This window comes from Urocitellus parryii, chromosome 10, assembly GCF_045843805.1.
Source record: "Urocitellus parryii isolate mUroPar1 chromosome 10, mUroPar1.hap1, whole genome shotgun sequence".
Lineage (NCBI taxonomy): Eukaryota > Metazoa > Chordata > Mammalia > Rodentia > Sciuridae > Urocitellus > Urocitellus parryii.
The window spans coordinates 24,382,264-24,401,953 of record NC_135540.1 but is presented as its reverse complement, the minus strand read 5'-3'; the positions used below and the strand labels follow the sequence as shown (position 1 = coordinate 24,401,953).

At 37.8% G+C, this 19,690-nt stretch overlaps 1 protein-coding gene across 5 annotated transcripts in view; it reads right to left on the bottom strand.

The window, feature by feature from the left end:
* Dclk2 (doublecortin like kinase 2) overlaps window positions 1–19,690 on the bottom strand; it is a 150,226-nt gene that overhangs the window by 110,701 nt on the left and 19,835 nt on the right. For all 5 annotated transcript variants that reach the window (XM_026384687.2, XM_026384690.2, XM_026384688.2 and 2 more), the window contains exon 2: window positions 17,214–17,548. In XM_026384687.2, the coding sequence (XP_026240472.2) occupies window positions 17,214–17,548 (335 nt within the window). The remainder of the gene's footprint in view (window positions 1–17,213; window positions 17,549–19,690) is intronic.

Below are 19,690 nucleotides of genomic sequence, written 5' to 3'. Positions count from 1 at the left end.
GGGCTCACAGGAGCACACATGAGGAACTTCTGAGCCTCCCAGCTTTGCTTTAGCATTCTGGATTCATTATGTCGGCTGGATGTGGCTCAACAAGGAAATTACCCTGCAAAAAACTCTCATGCAAAATGTCCATGAACTTAATCTTGCTCTCTCTTCCCTATATGAATGTCGAAAATGCTCTAAAAATAGTCTGAAGAAGCCATTAGCCAGGAACCATTATAAAATATAAACAAAACTGTATGTCACCAAAGTAGACTAAACATATCAGCACAAAAACTACAAACACAACCGCATGAAAAGCCAAGTTATTAATGGAGATGAGGCACTTTTTCAAAGAGATTCCCATTTCCATGAATAAAGATAATTTTGACCTTGGGAAGAAACATTATTGATTTTTTAAAAATATTATTTTAAAAATAATTTCAATTATTTTAAAACATTCAAAGTATATTATTAATACATACACTAAATTATTAAATATAACTAATGATTCAAATTGTGGGGTTAATAAATTATTTAAAATAAGTTCTACTTTGGATAACATCTCTTATTAGCCAAGCATAAGAGCATTTAACACTAATGTCAACAAATTGTGTCATGACTTAGGAAGAATGACCATTGATTTTCTATAATGTCAGGCATGGGAAATAGAAACATTCCCAAGTCCAGTAGCACCTAGTGAAAGGCAGTGTTTACCTACTGCTGCCAGCACTGCTCCTGAATAATGCTGATATCTGATCTGCCTCAAACATTCCAAGCAGTTTGACAACAAGAAGCACAGGAAAGATAACTTTTTTCTTTTTTCTTGTTTTGTTTTTTGCACTAAAATTGGAAATAATATACCACTTCTTTCTAATCACCACAGAAGATCCTACAAAATCTCCAACCACATCATACTTTCTGCCCGTACACTTAAGAGAATCCACTACCTTGACCCACTTTATCTTTTTCATTTCCTGTTAGGACCCAATCTTTTCCCTGTGAAACTACTTGCCTTCCTTTAGGAATGCCTGCTTCCTATCTGGAATACAATTTTAGCAGCCACCTCGCATAAGCATTTAGGAAACTGTAAATCGCATTACAACTCAGAAATAAGATGATCTGAAACAGCTTCCCACACCCTGGGATATTCAATCTTTTAGGATTTTATCATCTTTATAAACTCATTTCATACTCTCCAAAGCAAACTTTCTAAATTGCAAAACTGATCCTTTTAACAATTCTTTGGCGGTAACCCACGGCCAGATGGATGAAGTCCACAACCCTTGGAAATGCACTGTCCATTGTGCATGATCTTGCCTTTGCCCACCTTTTAGGTTTCAAACAACTACACTCCACCATACACCCACTCCTACGCTCCTTATCCTAGTAATTCCAAAACCATCTTTCCCAACAGCCATCCAATTATGACATGGTCTCTCAACCTCAGAAATGTTGAAATTTTGAGCAAGATTATTCTCTGTTGTGGAGGTCTGCAGGATATTTCACAGAATCCCAAACTCTACCCATCAGATGCCAGTAGCACACCCTACTCCATCATAGTTATAATATCTAAGAAGACCTCCGAAAATTTCCAACTGTTCCAATGGGCAAAAACTGCCTCCAGCTGAACCCCACAATCACTAACCCCTAGATGCCTGCAGGACTCACGGCCCTTTCTGAGTCAAGTTCATTGCACACAGGTGGGAGGGCCAAAGGATTTAAACCATAGCAACGTTGTTCAAAACAAATCTTGGTGTTCATGTCACAGCAGCCATCTATAGATAAGAGCATGGATACCAACGACCTGTGAGGACGCTCTTACACTGGACGATGATCAACCAACCCAACCACTCCAGTCCTTGGTTTCTATGACCTTAATGCCAAATATACGGAGAGAAACACAGCTCCAGAGAAACTCGAGATTAATGCCAGGAATCTGCAGACACACATGGAAAGAAGATATAGCATCCAAAGAACCCAAGAATGGTGGACCTAGAGTACCTGAAAAACATTTTGTTTGCCAAAAGGATTGACTATGAATCTAATGAAGTTCCCTGTATACTTACTCCCTAATATGCCCTTAAATAAGGGGAAAAGGACAGAATCCACCTTGAAGAAGTTGGCTGTATCTGGGATGTTTTCAGCCACAAAATAACAGTAAGGGATTATAACCCACAGAATATGAAGATTCCTTAGTCCATACTATTATAAATAATTGAATAAAAAGTAAATAGTGTTCTGGTTTTGATATGAGGTGTCCCCAAAAGCTCCTGTTAACGCAGGAATATTCAGAGGTAAACGGTTAGATTATGAGTATTGGAATCTAATCAGTCCATTCTAGTTTGATGGACTGGGGGTAACTATAGGCAGGTGGGGTGTAGCTGGAGGAGGTGGATCCCGGGTGGGTGACCTGGGAGGGTGCATCTTTCCCACGGCCCCTTCCCTCACCGCCCTCTGCTCCTTGAGCCTGCCATGAGTTGAGCATCTTCCCTCCACTGGGCCGTTCCCCCATGACATGCTGCTTCACCTCAGGCCCAGAGCAACAGAGCTGGGCATCCATGGACTGATACCTCTGAAACTGTGAGCCCCAAGTAAATTGGGAGCTTTAAGTTGTTCTTGTCAGGTGTTTTGGTCACAGTGATGTAAAAGCTGACTAAAACAGAAATTGGTTTAGAAAAGGGCTCTGACTTACTTGACCATGTTGTTCAGAAGCCTTTGGAGTTGGACTGTAGCAGGAATTTTGAAGTTTAGAGATGCATTCTGGAAAAACTTTAGAAGGATGTAAGTGGAGCTTCCTGGGCAATTCTAGTGGAAACTCAGAGGACCAGGAAGCCAATAGGAATGAGGACTGTACTCATGAGGTTTCAGAGGGAAATAAGGAAAGTTCTGAATTAAACTAGAGGCCAGTCGTGTTATGTCCTGGCAATGAACTTGGCCACATTTTGCCCATATCCTAAGACTTTGTACGAGGCCGAATTGAAAAGTGATAATCTCTGAGGAAATGTCAAGGCAGCACAGCATTCAGTCAGTGTCAGGTACACTGCTGAAGGCTCTGAGCCAGGTTTACTGTTGGGAATCAGGAGCAGAAAACAGAGTAAAGGATTTTTTAAAAAACATTTTTTGTTTTTTTATAGTTGTACACAATAACATTTTTTAATTTATTTTTATGCGGTGCTGAGGATCGAACCCAGGGCCTTGCACATGCGAGGCAAGCACTCTACCACTGAGCCATAACTCCAGCCCCTGGAGTAAAGGATTTTAATAATTTGCAGTTTGGCCAGAAAAACAATGCATGTAAAGCCAAAGCCAAAGAAAGTGTACTGAAGAGATCAGAGCCCCTAAAGAGATACTAAGTACTTTGCACAGAGACAATAGAAAAGATGCCTAGGGCATCTCAGGAATTTGTAAGACCACACCCATTGCAGGCTCAAGGATGTGGAAGGGAAAATTCCTTTGAGAGGAGATTATGTGAGTGCTCTGCTCTGGTAAGGGAGTGTAGGAAGTCCTTTCACCATGCCAAGTTGCACAGGCACTCAGAGGCTGCTGCAGCCATGATTCCACGGTGCCCATATACTGAGCGAGCCAGTGGCAGACCCTGGTATCATCTAAGTGCTGGTTCTGCAGGACTGCAGGACATTGAAGTCAGGGAGTCATGGAGACGTCTACTGAGATTTCAAAGGAAGGCCTGGGAGGCCAGGCAGAATGTAGCAAGGTTAGAGTCCCTGAAGGCTACCCCCAGGGAGCAATGTGGGAAGCTGGAGCTGGAATGGAAACCACAGGAATTAAGATGACAGTAACATGAACTGTTTGCAGATAAAGGCAGAACCCATGGACACTGCAACCAGCAAGGCCACTGCTGCCCAAGCCCTTCAAGAATAACATCTTGCCACCACACGGCCTAGATACTGTACATGGAGTTACGGACAGAGTCAGGGAACTTATTTGCCTGGCTGGGCTTTGGTCTTCTATGCCTCATTCCTCCCTTTTGGGATGGGAATGTTTACTGAGTCACTGTATAACTGGATGTGTGCAACTCATTCTTTATTTTAACAGGGGCTCACAGATAAGATTTTGAGTCTCAGGAGATTTCGGACTTGGGCAATGCCAAAACAGTTAAGACCAGGGGACTCTTGGAAATGAACTAAATATATTTTGCACTGAAATAAACATAAGCTTTTTGGGCCAGAGACAGAGTGTAGGGTTTTGATATGAGCTGTCCCCCCAAAAGCTCCTATCAATGCTGGAATGTTCAGAGGTAAAGTGATTATAAGGTTTGTAACCTAATTAGTCCCCCTACTTTGAATGGAATGACTGGGTGGTAACTGTAAGCAGGCAGGTCCTAGGTGGAGAAGGTGGGTCACTAGGGTGTACCCCTGAAAGGTCCATCTGTCCTGCGGCCCTTCCCCCGCTGCTTCTTGACCCTGCCATGAGCTGAGGAGCTCCCCTTGGCTGGGCCTGTCCTCTATGATATGAAACCTCACTGTGGGCCCAAAGCAATGGAGCTGGCCCCTAAACTGCAGGCCCTGAGCATTTCCTCCAGTGAATTGTTCTTGTTGGGTATTTTGACCACAGCAATGAGAAAGCTAACTAAAATAAGGAGAAAGAGATGACTTTTCCCAAAAGAATTTGCTAATAAATGTGGAAAGAACTGTAGAAATACAAAATTACTATTTGGCAAACACCACAGTAATAATTTATGTGGGCAAGAATCATCAGTGGATGCTAACGTTACTGGAGAATAACAAATCTGCACATTCTCAAAGTATCTCCCTGCAACCACATTATTTCTATGATAAAACAACAACAACAAAAAGTAGCAGTTTTACAGTGAAAACATCCAGCACACAATCAAGTGATCAACATTAACTTCAACAGTCACAAGGCAGAGACGTTCAGATCGGGAACCTTCTGATCTGGTGCCCTAAGGAGGGACTAACAACTACTTCTTACCAAAAACCCCAATGTGATCACGAGAGAGCACCAGAAAACTCCAACTTGAAGGGAATTATACAAAGTAACTAGTCAAACTCCCTAAAAACATCAAGATCACAAAGGACAAAGATAAACTAAGGAACTGTCACAAATTAGAAACCAAGAAGATAGGACAAGTCAACATAATGAGGAAGCCTGGACTAGGAAAAACACATTAGCAAGACAACTGGAAGAACTCAAGATCTGTATTATCTCTGTCGTTTCCTCATTTAGTTAAATGCACTGTGTTATGGGAGCTGTTAACCTTACAGGAAGCGGGATGTAGCTTACAGGAAGCTACAGCTGGGGCTCGAACTTAGTGGCCTAGCACATGTGAGGTGCTGGGCTAGATCCTTAGCACCACATAAAAATAAATGAAATAAAGTCATGCTGTCCATCTACAACTACAAAAAAAAAACTTAATAAACCAAGAAATTTAAAAATCAAAAATATATATTCTATCACCTAAGTTACTCCTTGCAAAGCACCTCATTTAAACATGTTATTCCACAGCACAGTATGCCTTTAATAATAATCTGTTACCTCCTCTGTGAAGAACTTTCGATGCCTCTACAAGGAATTAACTTCCCCTTCTTTGACCACAATCCCTTACATCACCCATGGCCCATTATAGAATCACTCTGTCTTGCAATTATTAATTCCTGTGTTTGTCTTTTCTACTACAAAGAGAGTTCCTCAAAAGCAGAGACCTTATTGATACTTGTTCCTCAAGTCTCCAGTAGAGTGCTTACTACAAGGTAAGCACAAAATATTAATGTTTGAAAGAACTGGTTCCCCATTAACCAAAAAAAAAAAAAAAAAAAATCTGTCTTATCATAGCCCATTGATCACAAACAAGAACAGTTCATATGTGAGACAACTGACAAAATTCATATAAGGTCTGAAGAGGGGCTGGGATTGTGGCTCAGCGGTAGAGTGCTTGCCTAGCACCAGTGGGACCCGGGTTCGATCCTCAGCACCACATAAAAATAAAGGCATTAAGTCGAGTCCATCTACACCTAAGAAATAAATATTAAAAAAAAATAAGGTCTGAAGATTAATTGACTCCTTTGTGAGTCCACTATCATAATATCCAAAGATATGGATATGGCCCCCAATACAGAATTTACAGCATAACCACAATAATGAAAGTTTCAGAAAGGTCATCCACAATCCCTTCACTGGAACACATCTTTTTATCACTTTTTATAGTGTTATAGTGTTTCTCTACATGCATAACAATTTACATAAAAATACAGGGTAGACACAATTTTAAATTGTTTTCCCATTTATCAAACATTGGCTCTAAACGGTATGTCCAACACTAGAACAGTTTTACATTACTCCGATGCATACAATCAGCTCCTTGGGTCACAAATCACTCTGACCACACTTTCTAATTCTTTAATCACACTCTTTGACTACCCTTGATGGTGTGTCTCACTATCATCTGAGAGTGAATATAATTTGGGGGGAAATTAAGGAAGCTATTCAGAGCCAAATCTAACAAAGTTAACATGCTACATGACAGATTCTAGAAAACAACCTAGAATAAGCATCAAGTTTTAAAACTGATCTTTCTCTGGATCTCAAAAACTAGCTCTAACAGCAAATTTTTAAGTTTATGGAACTTCATGGTGTAAGTGCCCTGCTATATCTAAGATGGTAAACTGAAACCAAAGGAAAATAGTTCTTCAGTGTGCTCTGTAACCCTCCTTACGTAGGAATATGACCATATTCCTACTGCAGGATGACCCTGAGAATTATATGGCATCATGCATAAAAGTCTGGCACAATACCTGGTACTAAATATTGGTATCTTAACTTTCCCATCATTAAAAACCCTATAGTGAATGCCTCATTGCATAACTGTGAACTTGGTCCCACTAAAATGGCACTGTGTCATAGGAAATAAATACATTTAAATAAAATTTCAATGTGTATCTTCTGGACTCCAATGCATACAATCAGCTCCTTGGGTCACAATCACTCTGGCCACACTTCCTAATTCCTTTAAGTTCAAGAAGTAATTGGAATGGCTTACGTGGGAATTCTCTGGAAGAAAAATCACGTTTCACTTCTATAAAAAAATTTAAACTTCCCACCCCCCTTTCAGTAACAGGGATTGTACCCAGGGGTACTTAACCCTAAGCCACATCTCCAGCCCCCCCACACACCTTTTAAATGTTTTTTCTTAATTGTTGATAGATCTTTATTTTATCTATTTATACGTGGTGCTGAGAATCAAACCCAGTGCCTCACACATGCCAAGCAACTGTGCTACTGCTGAGCCACAGTCCCAGTCCTCCAGCCTTTTTAAAAATATTTTACGTAGAGACAGGGTCTCACTAAATTGCTGAGGCTGGTTTTGAACTTGTGATCCTCCTGCCTCAGCCTCTCGAGCCACTGGGATTACATACATGCACCACAGTGCCCAGCCTAAAAATGTGGACTTTTATCTTCAATCTGTCTACCCATAAAATCTAGGCTACTGTATTAAACAGAAAGGCATACAAAATGTTAATATTCAGATTGTTACCTAAATGAAGTTTTAAAGTTTTCATTTATACAACTTTTGTTTTTCAAAAAAAGAAAAAGTGTCTGTTCAATTTGCATTTTCAAAATGGCATGTACCAACCATATTTGACCATGCCCAAAAGAAAAAAAGTAACAAAAGGACTACTAAAGATTAGATGTTTAGTAAGTTTAATCCTTCAGAAATGCAACTATGTAGCAAACACTAGCTTCAGTTCAGTACCCATACACACATCCTTAGATAGCCTCCATAGCTCACACTTAAAATGTCATTTTAATGACGTAGCATGTGGGCAAACTACAAGAACAATATTTTCAAATATAATCAAACGTCTTTATGCTCACATTTAGAGAAGCCTGCCCAAGCCACTACAAAACAAAAAGAAAATTTTAAACAAAATCCAACACTAGAACAGTTTTACATTACTCCGATGCATATAATCAGCTGGAATACAAGAGGGGGAATGGAAGGCTCCCTCTGGGTGGGCCTCACATTGCTGCTAAGAGTCCTCAGGCCCAGAAAATTAAACTTGGGTGGAGGCGAGTGCCTAAGGTCTACAGAGCTCTCCAACACGTCGGGCAGAGTCTGGCAGCTGCATCACACTACAATTAAGTATCCTAAAAATACACGCGGAGAATAGTCAGGAACTCATCTTGCTGTATTATAAGTGTGGTGTACTTATTAAAAAAAAAAAAAAGTAAAAACAAATGTATGAGGTTAATTTTTAAATCTGGAAACTCGTTCAGGGTTACTGAAAAAGCAAGCATGGACTCTGGCATTACGTTTGTTCATGAGGCAATTTTTAATTTAGATTCAATTAATCCTCCTATGAGGCAGCACCCTAGGAATGTGGACCTGCATGGTCAAGCTTGACCTTTGCTCTCAAGAAAAACCAATGACTCTCAAGAAAAACCAAAATAAGTACTTCCCCCAAATAAAGAGAACAGAGTAAAAAGGCCAAAGCACGGGTTCTTAACTGCACAGCAACTGGCAAATTAACTGATCAGATGCAAAATTCTAGATCAGGTTTTACTTGGAAGAGAAAAATTGCAGATTTCAATAGGTTATCAAAAGCTAATGTGCATACCCAAATACGTTTCATTTATAAAATAAGAAAGGTAGAGTAAAAAGTTGGGTAGGGTGGCACATGACTATAATTCCAGCTACTGCACAGGCTGAGGCAGGAGGACCTTGAGTTCAAGGTCAGCGGTCAGCCTGGGCAACACTGTGAAACCCTGTCTCAAAAAAACATGCCAGATTTGGAGGTGCATACCTGTGATCCCAGGGACTTTGGGAGGCCCAAGCATGAGGATTACAGATTTGAGGCCAGCCTCAGCAACTCAGCAAGATTCCATCTCAAAATAAAAAAGGCTGGACATGTAGCTCTGTAATAAAGCACTCCTCGGTTCAATCCCTAGTGCTGCAAAAACTAAAATATTAAATAAAGGTAAAAGAACACTGGACTGATTTCTACATCCATTATGCATTCTAAAATACTATACTGACTCTGCACCTGCCCTTATTTTTAACCATAAAGCATAATGAATAGATGACCATTTCATGAAGTCTAATAAACTTGAAAATAATATTACATATTTCACATATTGGCACAAATTACTATCAGCAGGCATTCAAGATATAAAAGCAACAAAACAAATTCAAAAGTTAGCTATAACCAAAAGCAATCAATTAACTTTACAAAGCACCTATTACAAGAAACCTCTTTGACTCAATTCTGAATTAGAATAAATAAAGAATAAAGCATTACAATTGAATGGACTACCCAGCACAGTGGCACACACCTGTAATCCCAGATGCTCAGGAGGCTGAGGCATGAAAACCCCAAGTTTGAGATCAGCCTTAGCAACTTAAGCAAGATCCTCTCTCAAAATTAAAAATAAAAACAGGACTAGGGCTGTAGCTCAGTGGTAAAACACTTTTATGTTCAATCCCCAGCACAAAAAATAAATTGAACCTTCATCAGAAAATGAATCCTGGGGGGAAAAAAGTGAGGTACAAAGTATTATTTATAAATTGGAAGTAAACTTTCTGCAATGTCATAGTCCTTTAATTTTTAAAATTAATAAAATAATTCTAAGGGTCAGTTTTATGTCAAGCATATAATCACCATGTAACCTGTTTTTTCATTTTTCAGTTCCCAAAGTATAATTTTATAACATAACCTGTTATTATGCAGATTTCACATAAATGCCAGGTGAAACTGCACCACTCCAAAACCTGTAATTTTTTTTAAAGTCACCTGATCAGTTTATTAGTTCTGTGACCTGTCCCTCTTTGCTATCACTGAAGCCTCCCACAGCCATGAAGACTGTGGAATCTGGAATCTCACTTCCTGCATTTGAATCCCAGTTTCAGTACCAGCTGCAGAATTCCAAATAAGTTAGGTGATAACTTCTGTGCCTCCATCTTCTGACTGTAAAATGGGTATTTTGTTATTAGCTCTGAAGTTGTTGTGAGGTGAATGGAGAATACTAATGTGAAGCATTAACATAACATAATCCCTGGCATAGAAGTTATGAGTTGCTATCAACTAACCTACCAATTAGCTATTAATCTTAGCATTATAAAATACACATGCAACAATACTGTAAATAAGCATTATTATAATCAATGAAAAATGCACTTAAAATAAAAATAAAAGTGGACCTTGGGTGTCAAAAATAGGATATGTATAAAATTTCAGTTTCATGAACTAATTTTAGTACAATCTGTATGCTCCACACAGGATTCCAGCTTACCCGTCAAAGGAACAATTAAGAGTTTGCAGTGATGTCATTTTTATCTCACCTACGCTTTACATTGCATAATTCATTGCCAGCTATAATTGTTTCTTTTAAATATCACTTGTAATGAGCAACTGCAATAACTACTTGACAGAATTTTAGTGTTTTCTTCTACTTTCCCATCAAAAGGGAGAAAATAGTCAAGGTTGGGGGAAAACGCTTTACCAACAGGTATCAGAATGGCAAAATACAAAATAAAAATTTAAAAAGGACATCTAAATGTTTCCCTTTTACTTCTCACTTTTTAGATCACTCTTTGAAGAAAGGGGTTCACCAAATCAAAGATTAAGCCCTTCCCCATCTTTAATCCAAGGTAAATCTCCTTACATTAGGAACCAAAGAACAAAACAACATTTTCTCGTCCTCCCCATCTAAAAAATTCTATGGGTTGCTCTTAGTCTGGCCATTCCTGGTTAGGATAAAGTTTACATTCCTTGGCGTAGTAGGATCAGGGATATCCACACTTGGGCAATGTGAATGTCTCTAGTAAGACTAGACAGAGTTGCCTAAATTTCTGGGATCTCCCAAAAGAATTGCATGCATTGGGAGCAGCATGAAAAGTAACCCCAATTCTGTCCTCACCTACTTCAAGGAGGAATAAAATCAGGATTAACCTTGAAAAGTATTTATAAATACAGTCATTCAGTTTTTCCGCAGCAATTTTTGAGAAGATGCTGCTTAACTTCAACACAGTTAGGTCATTAGAATGAGATGAACCCTCTGTCAGAAAATGGAAAGCCACCAAAGAAAACTAAGATGCAAAATAAATACTATTCATATTACGGTATTCATGAAATGATTAAACTTTTTAACGAGTGAAGATGGAAACCTTCCTAACCTCTAAGATGGCTGATATGACGAAGGCACTGCGGGGCTTGTCATGCTCCCCAAAGAGGACCTACTGCACATGGGAATCCTATGGCTGGCAGTCGTCCCAAAGTCTGGAAGTGTTTTTTTCCCTTCAGCATCAACTGCAAGCAATTTCTGAGTCTGTTTTGCCTCTGCCCATGACAAGAATCAACTTGTTCCAAATTCCACAAAATGTTTCTTTTATGTTAAAACTCTGTTTCTGGGAACGCTAAAAGCTAGGATTTTTTACACATGTGGACAAAAGCTGTATTTGTGCCACTCAGTCCCTTAAAAGAATAAAGCCCCCCCCCCACCTTTTTAAAAGAACTTTACCCGCTGCAGTTTATTATAAGAAAGTTACTGACTTTCAAAACAATTTAAAGAGACTTGTTTTCCTATACAATCCTTCAAAAGTTCAAGGTTTTGATTTTTAAAGGCATGTAAGTGAAGTTTTTAATTCAGATTATTGCAATTTGAAAGAAAATCACAAGAATAGTCACAACTTCTCTTTACAGATCACTCTCTAGGTATCTCATTTATGAACACATGGATTATATATTTGAAAAAAAAAATCAACAGCCACCACATCACTTTTAAGTGTTAAATACTTGAAAACCCAAGATTAAATCATGATCCCAAATACTTCACTTTAAATACATGTAAAACCATTTGGCATGTCTTTACTTAATTCCCTGTAATGCTATACGACCCAACTGTGTGTCAGCCTCACGCAATAAAGACAAATTGAAATCCAAGCAACAAAGACATTCTAACACAGCTGAAGCCGTCAGATAGTATGTGAACAGACAAGCTGTGAGGATAGTTCTGAAATAAAGTTTAACAGGTGACCTAACAATAAAGTTAATATTAAAATAACCAGTGTTTTCTTTTGAATCATTTCACTTACTCTAAATCAGGATTCCTGAACCTCAGCACTATTAGCACTTGAGACTCCAAAGCATTATGTTGTGGCTGTGGTGTACAAAGCAGGATGGAGAACAGCACCCCTAGCCTCCACCCACCAGATGCCCATAGATCCCCCCCCCCCCGCCACTTCTAGACGTAATGCCCCAAAAAAGTGAGTCCAAACATTGCCACATACCCCCTCGGGACAAAGTGGCCACTGGCTGAAAATCATTGCTCTGTGCTAAAGAAAGCCAGGAATTAAAGATTAAATTCTAAAAGATGATTTTATTTAAAGTGATCTTATAAAGAGTTAAATTGCATGAGATAGTTGTACTGTCTAAGTCAGATCTCGTAAATGGAATCAAAATGAGCACATCCCATTTTGAAGGAAGAAAATATTCAAGGCCCCTATTTTAACAACATAAATGCTACTCGGACATGGCACACCACATCTTCAATGCCCAAAGCTTTCAGGTCCAGAAAAGAGAACCAGGGCTTCTTAAAACTCATGCCCAAGTCAGGATGGGATCAGTGGCTATTCATGATGAACTGCCCAAAAGACAATCATCTACCCTTCTGCTGAAGATCAGATTAAGTTTATACAAAAACAAATCTGAAATAACTGGAAAAGAACATGAAGTTTAGGGCGGTGTAAAATGTTGTACCAGGTCCTTTTAAATTTCTTTCTCTTCCCCAAAGGAAGGGTGTCTTTTTCCCCTCCAGTTCTGGGGATTGAACCCAGAGCCTCATGCATTCTAGGCAAGTGCTCTACCACTGAGCTACACCCCAGCCCAAAACTATCCTCTTCTTAAGAATATCCAGAGAACAGATAGCTTAACACACCCACAGGGGAAAAAAAATCATTTTATGGAAGGAAAAAATAGAATCAAAATGAACACTATCAATAAAAGGTTTGCAATAAATATAAAACAATTCTTTATGCTATTTTAAAGCATGATTCAATGTTCTTTGCTCTACTTAGGTCACACATCAACCAAAAACAGACTTGAAGAGTTGAAGAATAGCAATTCCACCTATGATACTACACTAAGAAACCACCCCCAAAACTATAGCTTTTTAAGGATGCCTGGCACCCCAAAGTAGTGTCTATAAAAATCAAATCTGTAATTTTTCCAAAGAAATGAATTAAAGTTCAAAAACCTCATTTTTCTTTGTACATGGAAAACAGTGACAAAAGTGTTACCTGTAACATGTTATAGCCACCAAAATTTCAAAGAGTAACTCATTGTTTAAATTTTACGAGAGAATGGAAATCAGAACATGAAATGCCCAATTTCTGATGGCAACTATAGTCTCCTTCCCTTCTGAACTAGTTTTTTAAAAATCTACTTTTAACACAAAACTGAAAACATAGTTCAGACTTGTTTCTTGGTCTTTCCATTTAACTTTTTCCTCACATCTTCAGATATTCACCTCAACAGTTTCAATGGCTAGTATCTATGTATTCTACAGTAATGCCATTTAACTGTGTTCTTATTTGAGAATTTTAAACTGTTTCTAATCTTTTGCTTTAATGCTGAGATGAATATTCATATGCAAAGTATGCTTGCATCTTTGGTTATTAAGGATAATTTCTAAAGTAAATTTAAGTAATTCAAATATTAAGAACATTGTAGTAATACATGTTAACAAACTGCTTTTCATAAATATTATACTTGCAGCCAGGCATGGTGGCACATACCTATGATCCCAGCAGCTTAGGAGGTTGAGGCAAGAGGATCACAACTTTGAGGCCTGCCTCAGCAACTTCCTGAGGCCCTAAGCAAATCAATGAGATCCTGTCTCAAAAAATAAAAAAGGCTGGGGATATGGTTCAGTGGTTAAGCGTCCCTGGGTTCAATCCACAGTACAAAAAAGAAAAAAAAATTATATTTCCATCACCATTTGAGAATGCCAAATCTTTGAATATTCAAAAATACTGGACATTTTCTTTTTTAACCCTGTCAACTTTACATATTAAAAATATCTCAAGTTGGGGTGGGGGTATGGGGGCAAGAAAGATGGTGGAATGAGATGGACATTATTACCCCAGGTACATTATTACCCTACATCATGTACAGAGAAATGAAAAGTTGTGCTACAATTGTGTACAGTGAATCAAAAATGCATTCTGCTGTCATATATATCTAATTAAAATTAAAAAAAAAACCTCCACAGCTTTAATTCACCCTTTTATTAATTTTTTAATTTTGTTTAACATTGGTTTGGGATAGGAGGATTAAACCCAGGGCCTTGTGCATGCTAAGCAAATGCTCAACCACTCATCTACAACCCTGGGCCCTTGAATTGTTTCCATGTTTATTATTTATAATTCTGCTTTTTCAAATTGTCTGTTTTGGGCTTGGGTGGCTTCATGGGTTCAAGGTCAGCCTCAGCAAAAGCGAGGCACTAAGCAACTCAGTGAGACCCTCCTTATAGCTTAATAAAGTACAAAATAGGGCTGGGGATGTGGCTTAGTGGTCAAGTGTCCTTGAGTGCAATCCCCAGCACCCCCCCAACTCCCCAGTCCCGAAAAAAAAAAATCATCTGTTCTGACTTTCATGCATTTTCCTATTATAACAGTTTTTCATATTAAGTTATAGCTCAATATAAAAGCATGTAATCCTTGACATCCAGAAAATTTAAATTTTTAATGTTGTCCAACCCATCAACCTTTCCCTTTGTAATTTTCCTACTACTTTCATGCTTAGGAAATCCTTTCCCATTTCAGTATCATTTACTAGTATTTGTTTTTAAAGTTCTTTTGTTTTACTTTGACATCTCAATTTTTAAAACACCTGGAATTTATTTGTGGTATGGTATGAGGATGATGATTTAATATCTGGTGGAATGAGAGCCCATTAATCATTATTTACAATATTTTCCTGCCTATTTTTCCAGATTAACTTTTGAAATCACTTTTCCAGGGTTCCCCTTCCCCACCCAAATCTCATTTAGTTTCTTACTAAAATTCATTAAAGAATAAACATCGATAGGGAAGAATATCAAAAACTGATGCTATCTTGGAGTTAATTCCTGTAAGAATACTTCCAGCATTATATTTGTTAAGCAATATTTTGGCTTCTTACTTTAGACAGGAAAAAAATTTTTAGTGTATTAAAGAAATCACTTTCTATATTCAATACTAAACCTTGACCTGAACATAGATTTTGTATTTTGTTGAATTCCTTTTAAACATCATTTTAGCACATCTTTGTACTATTACACTTTATCCTACATTCTCAACATAAAGAGGTTTCTTAATAAATAGGACACAAACCTTTAACTGCTGACCTCCGTCCTACTCGTCATAATGCTTTATTCTGAATATGATGATGGCTTTGAGTTGCTTGTGCTTCAGTGAACATTTTTACATTGGTAGTCTGGAGTCTTTTTGAAGAGAATTTTCTGTATAACTCTTAACATTTCAATGGCTACTATGAATTAGATGTTCAATTTCTTTATTTATATTTTCCCTGAATGTTATTCATTTGGAGGTCTCTGAATCCGAGTTTTCTTATTTGAAATCTCATCTGCAATTACTGTTTACATGCCTTTTTCCCTCTCAATTTGGTATAATTTGGTTTTTATTCTCCTTTTGGTTAGACATTTTAAATATCTATCTCTATTCTTCCTGTCTTCCTTGTGCCCATCAAGAACAAACTGATTTACTGTATCTTTTTATTCCTGTGGTCTATTTTCACTTACATGTTAGTGAATCTTGAGACATTTTGTGTCCTATTGTGATATTAACTCCACTATACAAAGTATTTATTTTCGTTAATACTGTAGACTTATTTGGGGCAGGCTGCTATGAAACATATACCTTCTAAACACTAACACACTAGAGCACTCTAATCTTACCATATTCTACTGTTGGCTTCAAAATCTATTTTTTATTTATTTTTGGTGTTGAGGATTAAACCCAGGGTCTCACACATGCTAAGCATGTGCTCTACCACTCAGCTACACCCTCAGCCCCCAGAATCTATTTTTAAAATTTTGTTAATGTTGCAGAAGACAGCCTACTAACTAGCTCGTCTTAGAAATAAGAAACAATTTTAATTGTGTTTTTCTAGAAGACACTGCTGCAGTGTTTTACATTATTTTCTTTTATATATATTCTTAGCATTACAAGAGCCAAACATTTAAAAAACAAATGTTGGGGAAATAGACAAATTTAATACATTGAAAATTAAAATTTTTCAAACAATGTATGTAATAAATAAATATATGTATGTAATATTTAACTTTATGGAAATCGGGGAGCCATGTTTCTTTTTAGAAAAGAGAATCAGTTTGTGGCAAAATGTAACATTTGTGTAACTATTACTCATGCATCCTCCCAAGGTGCCCAAGTTTTTGAAGTTCCTCAGATTCCCTGATACATTGTTACCACAATTTGACTTGCATTTTCCTGGGCAATTGGTATTCAAGTTTCAGATATGCTAACTGCCTCCACTGTTCCCTACCAAAGGTACAGGAACATTCCCATGAAAAGTACTTTCTTGTTAATGCGTTCTCTCTCCTATATATATATAGGAGAAGAAGCTTTTCGGGGGCTGGGGTTGTAGCTCAGTGCTAGAGCACTTGCCTAGCACATGTGAGGCTCTGGGTTCAACTCTCAGCATTGCATGTGAACAAATAAATAAAAATAAAAATCCATTGACAACTAAAAAATATGTATTTTTTTTTAAAGCTTTTGGTCTTGGGTTGTGGCTCAGTGGCAGAGTGCTTGCCTTGCACATGTGAGGCACTAGGTTCAATCCTCAGCACAACATAAAAATGAATAAAAAAAGATGTTGTGTCCATGTATCATTAAAAAACTTTTTTTTTTTTTAAAAAAAGGCTTTTCTCAATATGCTAACTACCTTTAGTTCTGACTTCTGTGATACCCAAGCCAACAAACTTTCTAATCAACAGTTGTTATTCATAAGATCCCTCCCTCAACGTACACCTTTCCCTCAGCAGTCTACATTTCCCCTTCCACTAGCCAGAGCAGCATATGCACATTTGAGATACCCAGAGAACTGCAAGGTATGTGGATGTGAATACACACACAAGAGCAGGGCCACTAGAATTATTTTTGTTGTTGAATATAAAACTGACACCACACAGGGAGTTTAAAAAGAAAGGTGGAGAGGTGGAGGCCGGAAGCATCTCACCTGCTTTCCATCCAAGGTGCAGAGCCTCTTGACCACTCCCGAGTCTAGCTTAATGGCTTCGGTGATATCAGTCAAGACCTGTTCAAAGGAATGAGCAGTCTTTTTATTCAGAAGGATCCGCACGGCTTTTCTAGGCTTCACTCCGCTTCGAATCACAGTCACTAACTTGGGTTTGATGAAATCTTTACTTTCTTTGACTTCACTCTTCACAGAGGTGGTGGCGGCCAAGGTTCGGGGCATCCCACCCTTGATGTTCACAGACCAGTTTGGATTAATATTTTTGGTGTAATCGACTTTACGGAATGGTTCGTTGGATGCACACACGTAGCTCTCACCTAAAAAAGCAAAAATTAATTTCATTAGCATTGATTATCCCCATCACAGGCACATTTTGGGGGAGAGGTGGGGTTGGGAAGAACAGCTGCTTGTAACCCAAGAACTGAACTCCTGAGCTTCGATTCACCACGAGAGCGTGTGCTGGGCCCCTTTTCCTTGGGTCCTTTCCCATCCCCCTTTCTTTTAAAGGGTATCTAGATCAGCTTTCAAAGAATAAAGTGGATTGTAGGGTAAAAAGAACCAGTCCAAGAAATTAAAGCAAGCTCTATTATTTGGACCAAATTGTGTCACTTTGGATCATTCATTGCTGCACACTTTGACTCTCAGTGTCATTAGCCACAAAGGTGAAACAGCTGACCTGGCCGAATTCTAAAGCCCCTCCTCATTTTCAGAGCCTAACTAGCTTATTGGTGTTCAAACTGCATTCTGTTATGTTATTATCTTTAATAAATAAAAACTATTTTCTTTCTTCCAATTATAGATTTCAGTCCAAATGAAAATCACTATGTCTGCCCAAAGCTGACTAAATTATACCCTCATAGGATCATTTATTCAACTAGTGAAGCACCGCGAAACTGAAAGAAGAGTTTTGGCAGCTCAAAGAAACATCTCAGATATATGTTTTTAGGAATATACATTTAAAATAACTTGTAAGTTTAAATAGACAAGCTTTTCCACACCTACTTAAATAGAAGAGGATATTAAATAGTCAAAATGATGTGTTCTTTATTCATGAAATGTCTTCATTTTTATTAAGTATAACATAAATGTTATTCTATTTGCCAACTGGTTTGTCAGTGTTTATTAATTCTTGAATTTTCAAAATATCCAAAATTATATGTCAAGATGCCATGATTTTTTCATGATTTTTTTTTTTGGGGGGGACTCAGAAGTCACTCAGTTTTTTGATTCTTTTGGCTTTTTCAAACACAAGAAGATTAAATATGGGCTGGGGATGTGGCTCAAGCGGTAGCGCGCTCGCCTGGCATGCGTGCGACCCGGGTTCGATCCTCAGCACCACATACCAACAAAGATGTTGTGTCCGCCGAGAACTAAAAAATAAATGTTAAAAATTCTCTCTCTCTCTCCTCTCTCACTCTTTCTTTAAAAAAAAAAAAAAAAAAAAAAGATTAAATATAAGATTTTCTCCAAGAGGGCTGGGGTTGTGGCTCAGATGGAGAGTACTTGCCAAGCATGTGTGAGGCACTGGGTTCAATGCTCAGCACTGCAAATAAATAAATAATTGAATGAATAAAACAAAAGTCCATCAACAACTAAAAAGAAAATTATTTTGTATATATATATGTTTTTCTAAGATATAATTTTAAAATAATTCATTATTTTTCACATATTCAGTATTAGACTCACTCTTAATTTTATATGAGCCTTAAAGTTATAAATGCTTAAAACAGAAACCAAAATCATGAAAGAATTCCTGAGGAAACCCTATTAATATTAGTATCATATTTAAGTATTATCATAATGTTCTTAAAATCCTGATTAATGGAGAACTTTAGAATCTCCCAAAGGCACATGAATAATTCAGTAACAGATCAGTCATATAAGGAGGATTTAAAAAGGATTTAAAAAGAAAAGCAATGTCTTTTATTTAAAGGTATAATTATAACACTACCCAAGATAACTAGGGAACCAATCACAGGCTTTAACATTTCTATACCACTAATCTGAAATCTAGCCCAACCTCCACCATTTAAAGATTTTTCACCTCTGTAGAGTCATTTAAATTATTTTTCACAGTATGATCATCTGAGAAAATGGCATATAATTTAAAAAATAGGTATCACTTAATAAAACTTATCACATGGGTGCATTAATGAGAAAAAAACTGTCACATCAAAAAGCTCTTACCAGACCTGGTGATGTAACTCAGTGACACAGTGCTTGCCTAGCATGTGCAGGGGACCCTGGGCTCAGTCCCCAGTACTGGGGTAGGGGGAATCTTACTATTTTATGTATGATAAAAATTTCATTGTATATTCTGATCCAAAATACAAGATGGAAGAGTAAAAGGAATCCTAGCAATTTCTAAGAGCAGGGAGAAGTAGGCTCCAGGAACGCATTTTCCAACATTCAAAGAGAAAAGAACAATGGTAAAATGAAACAAAACAAGAACAAATTCA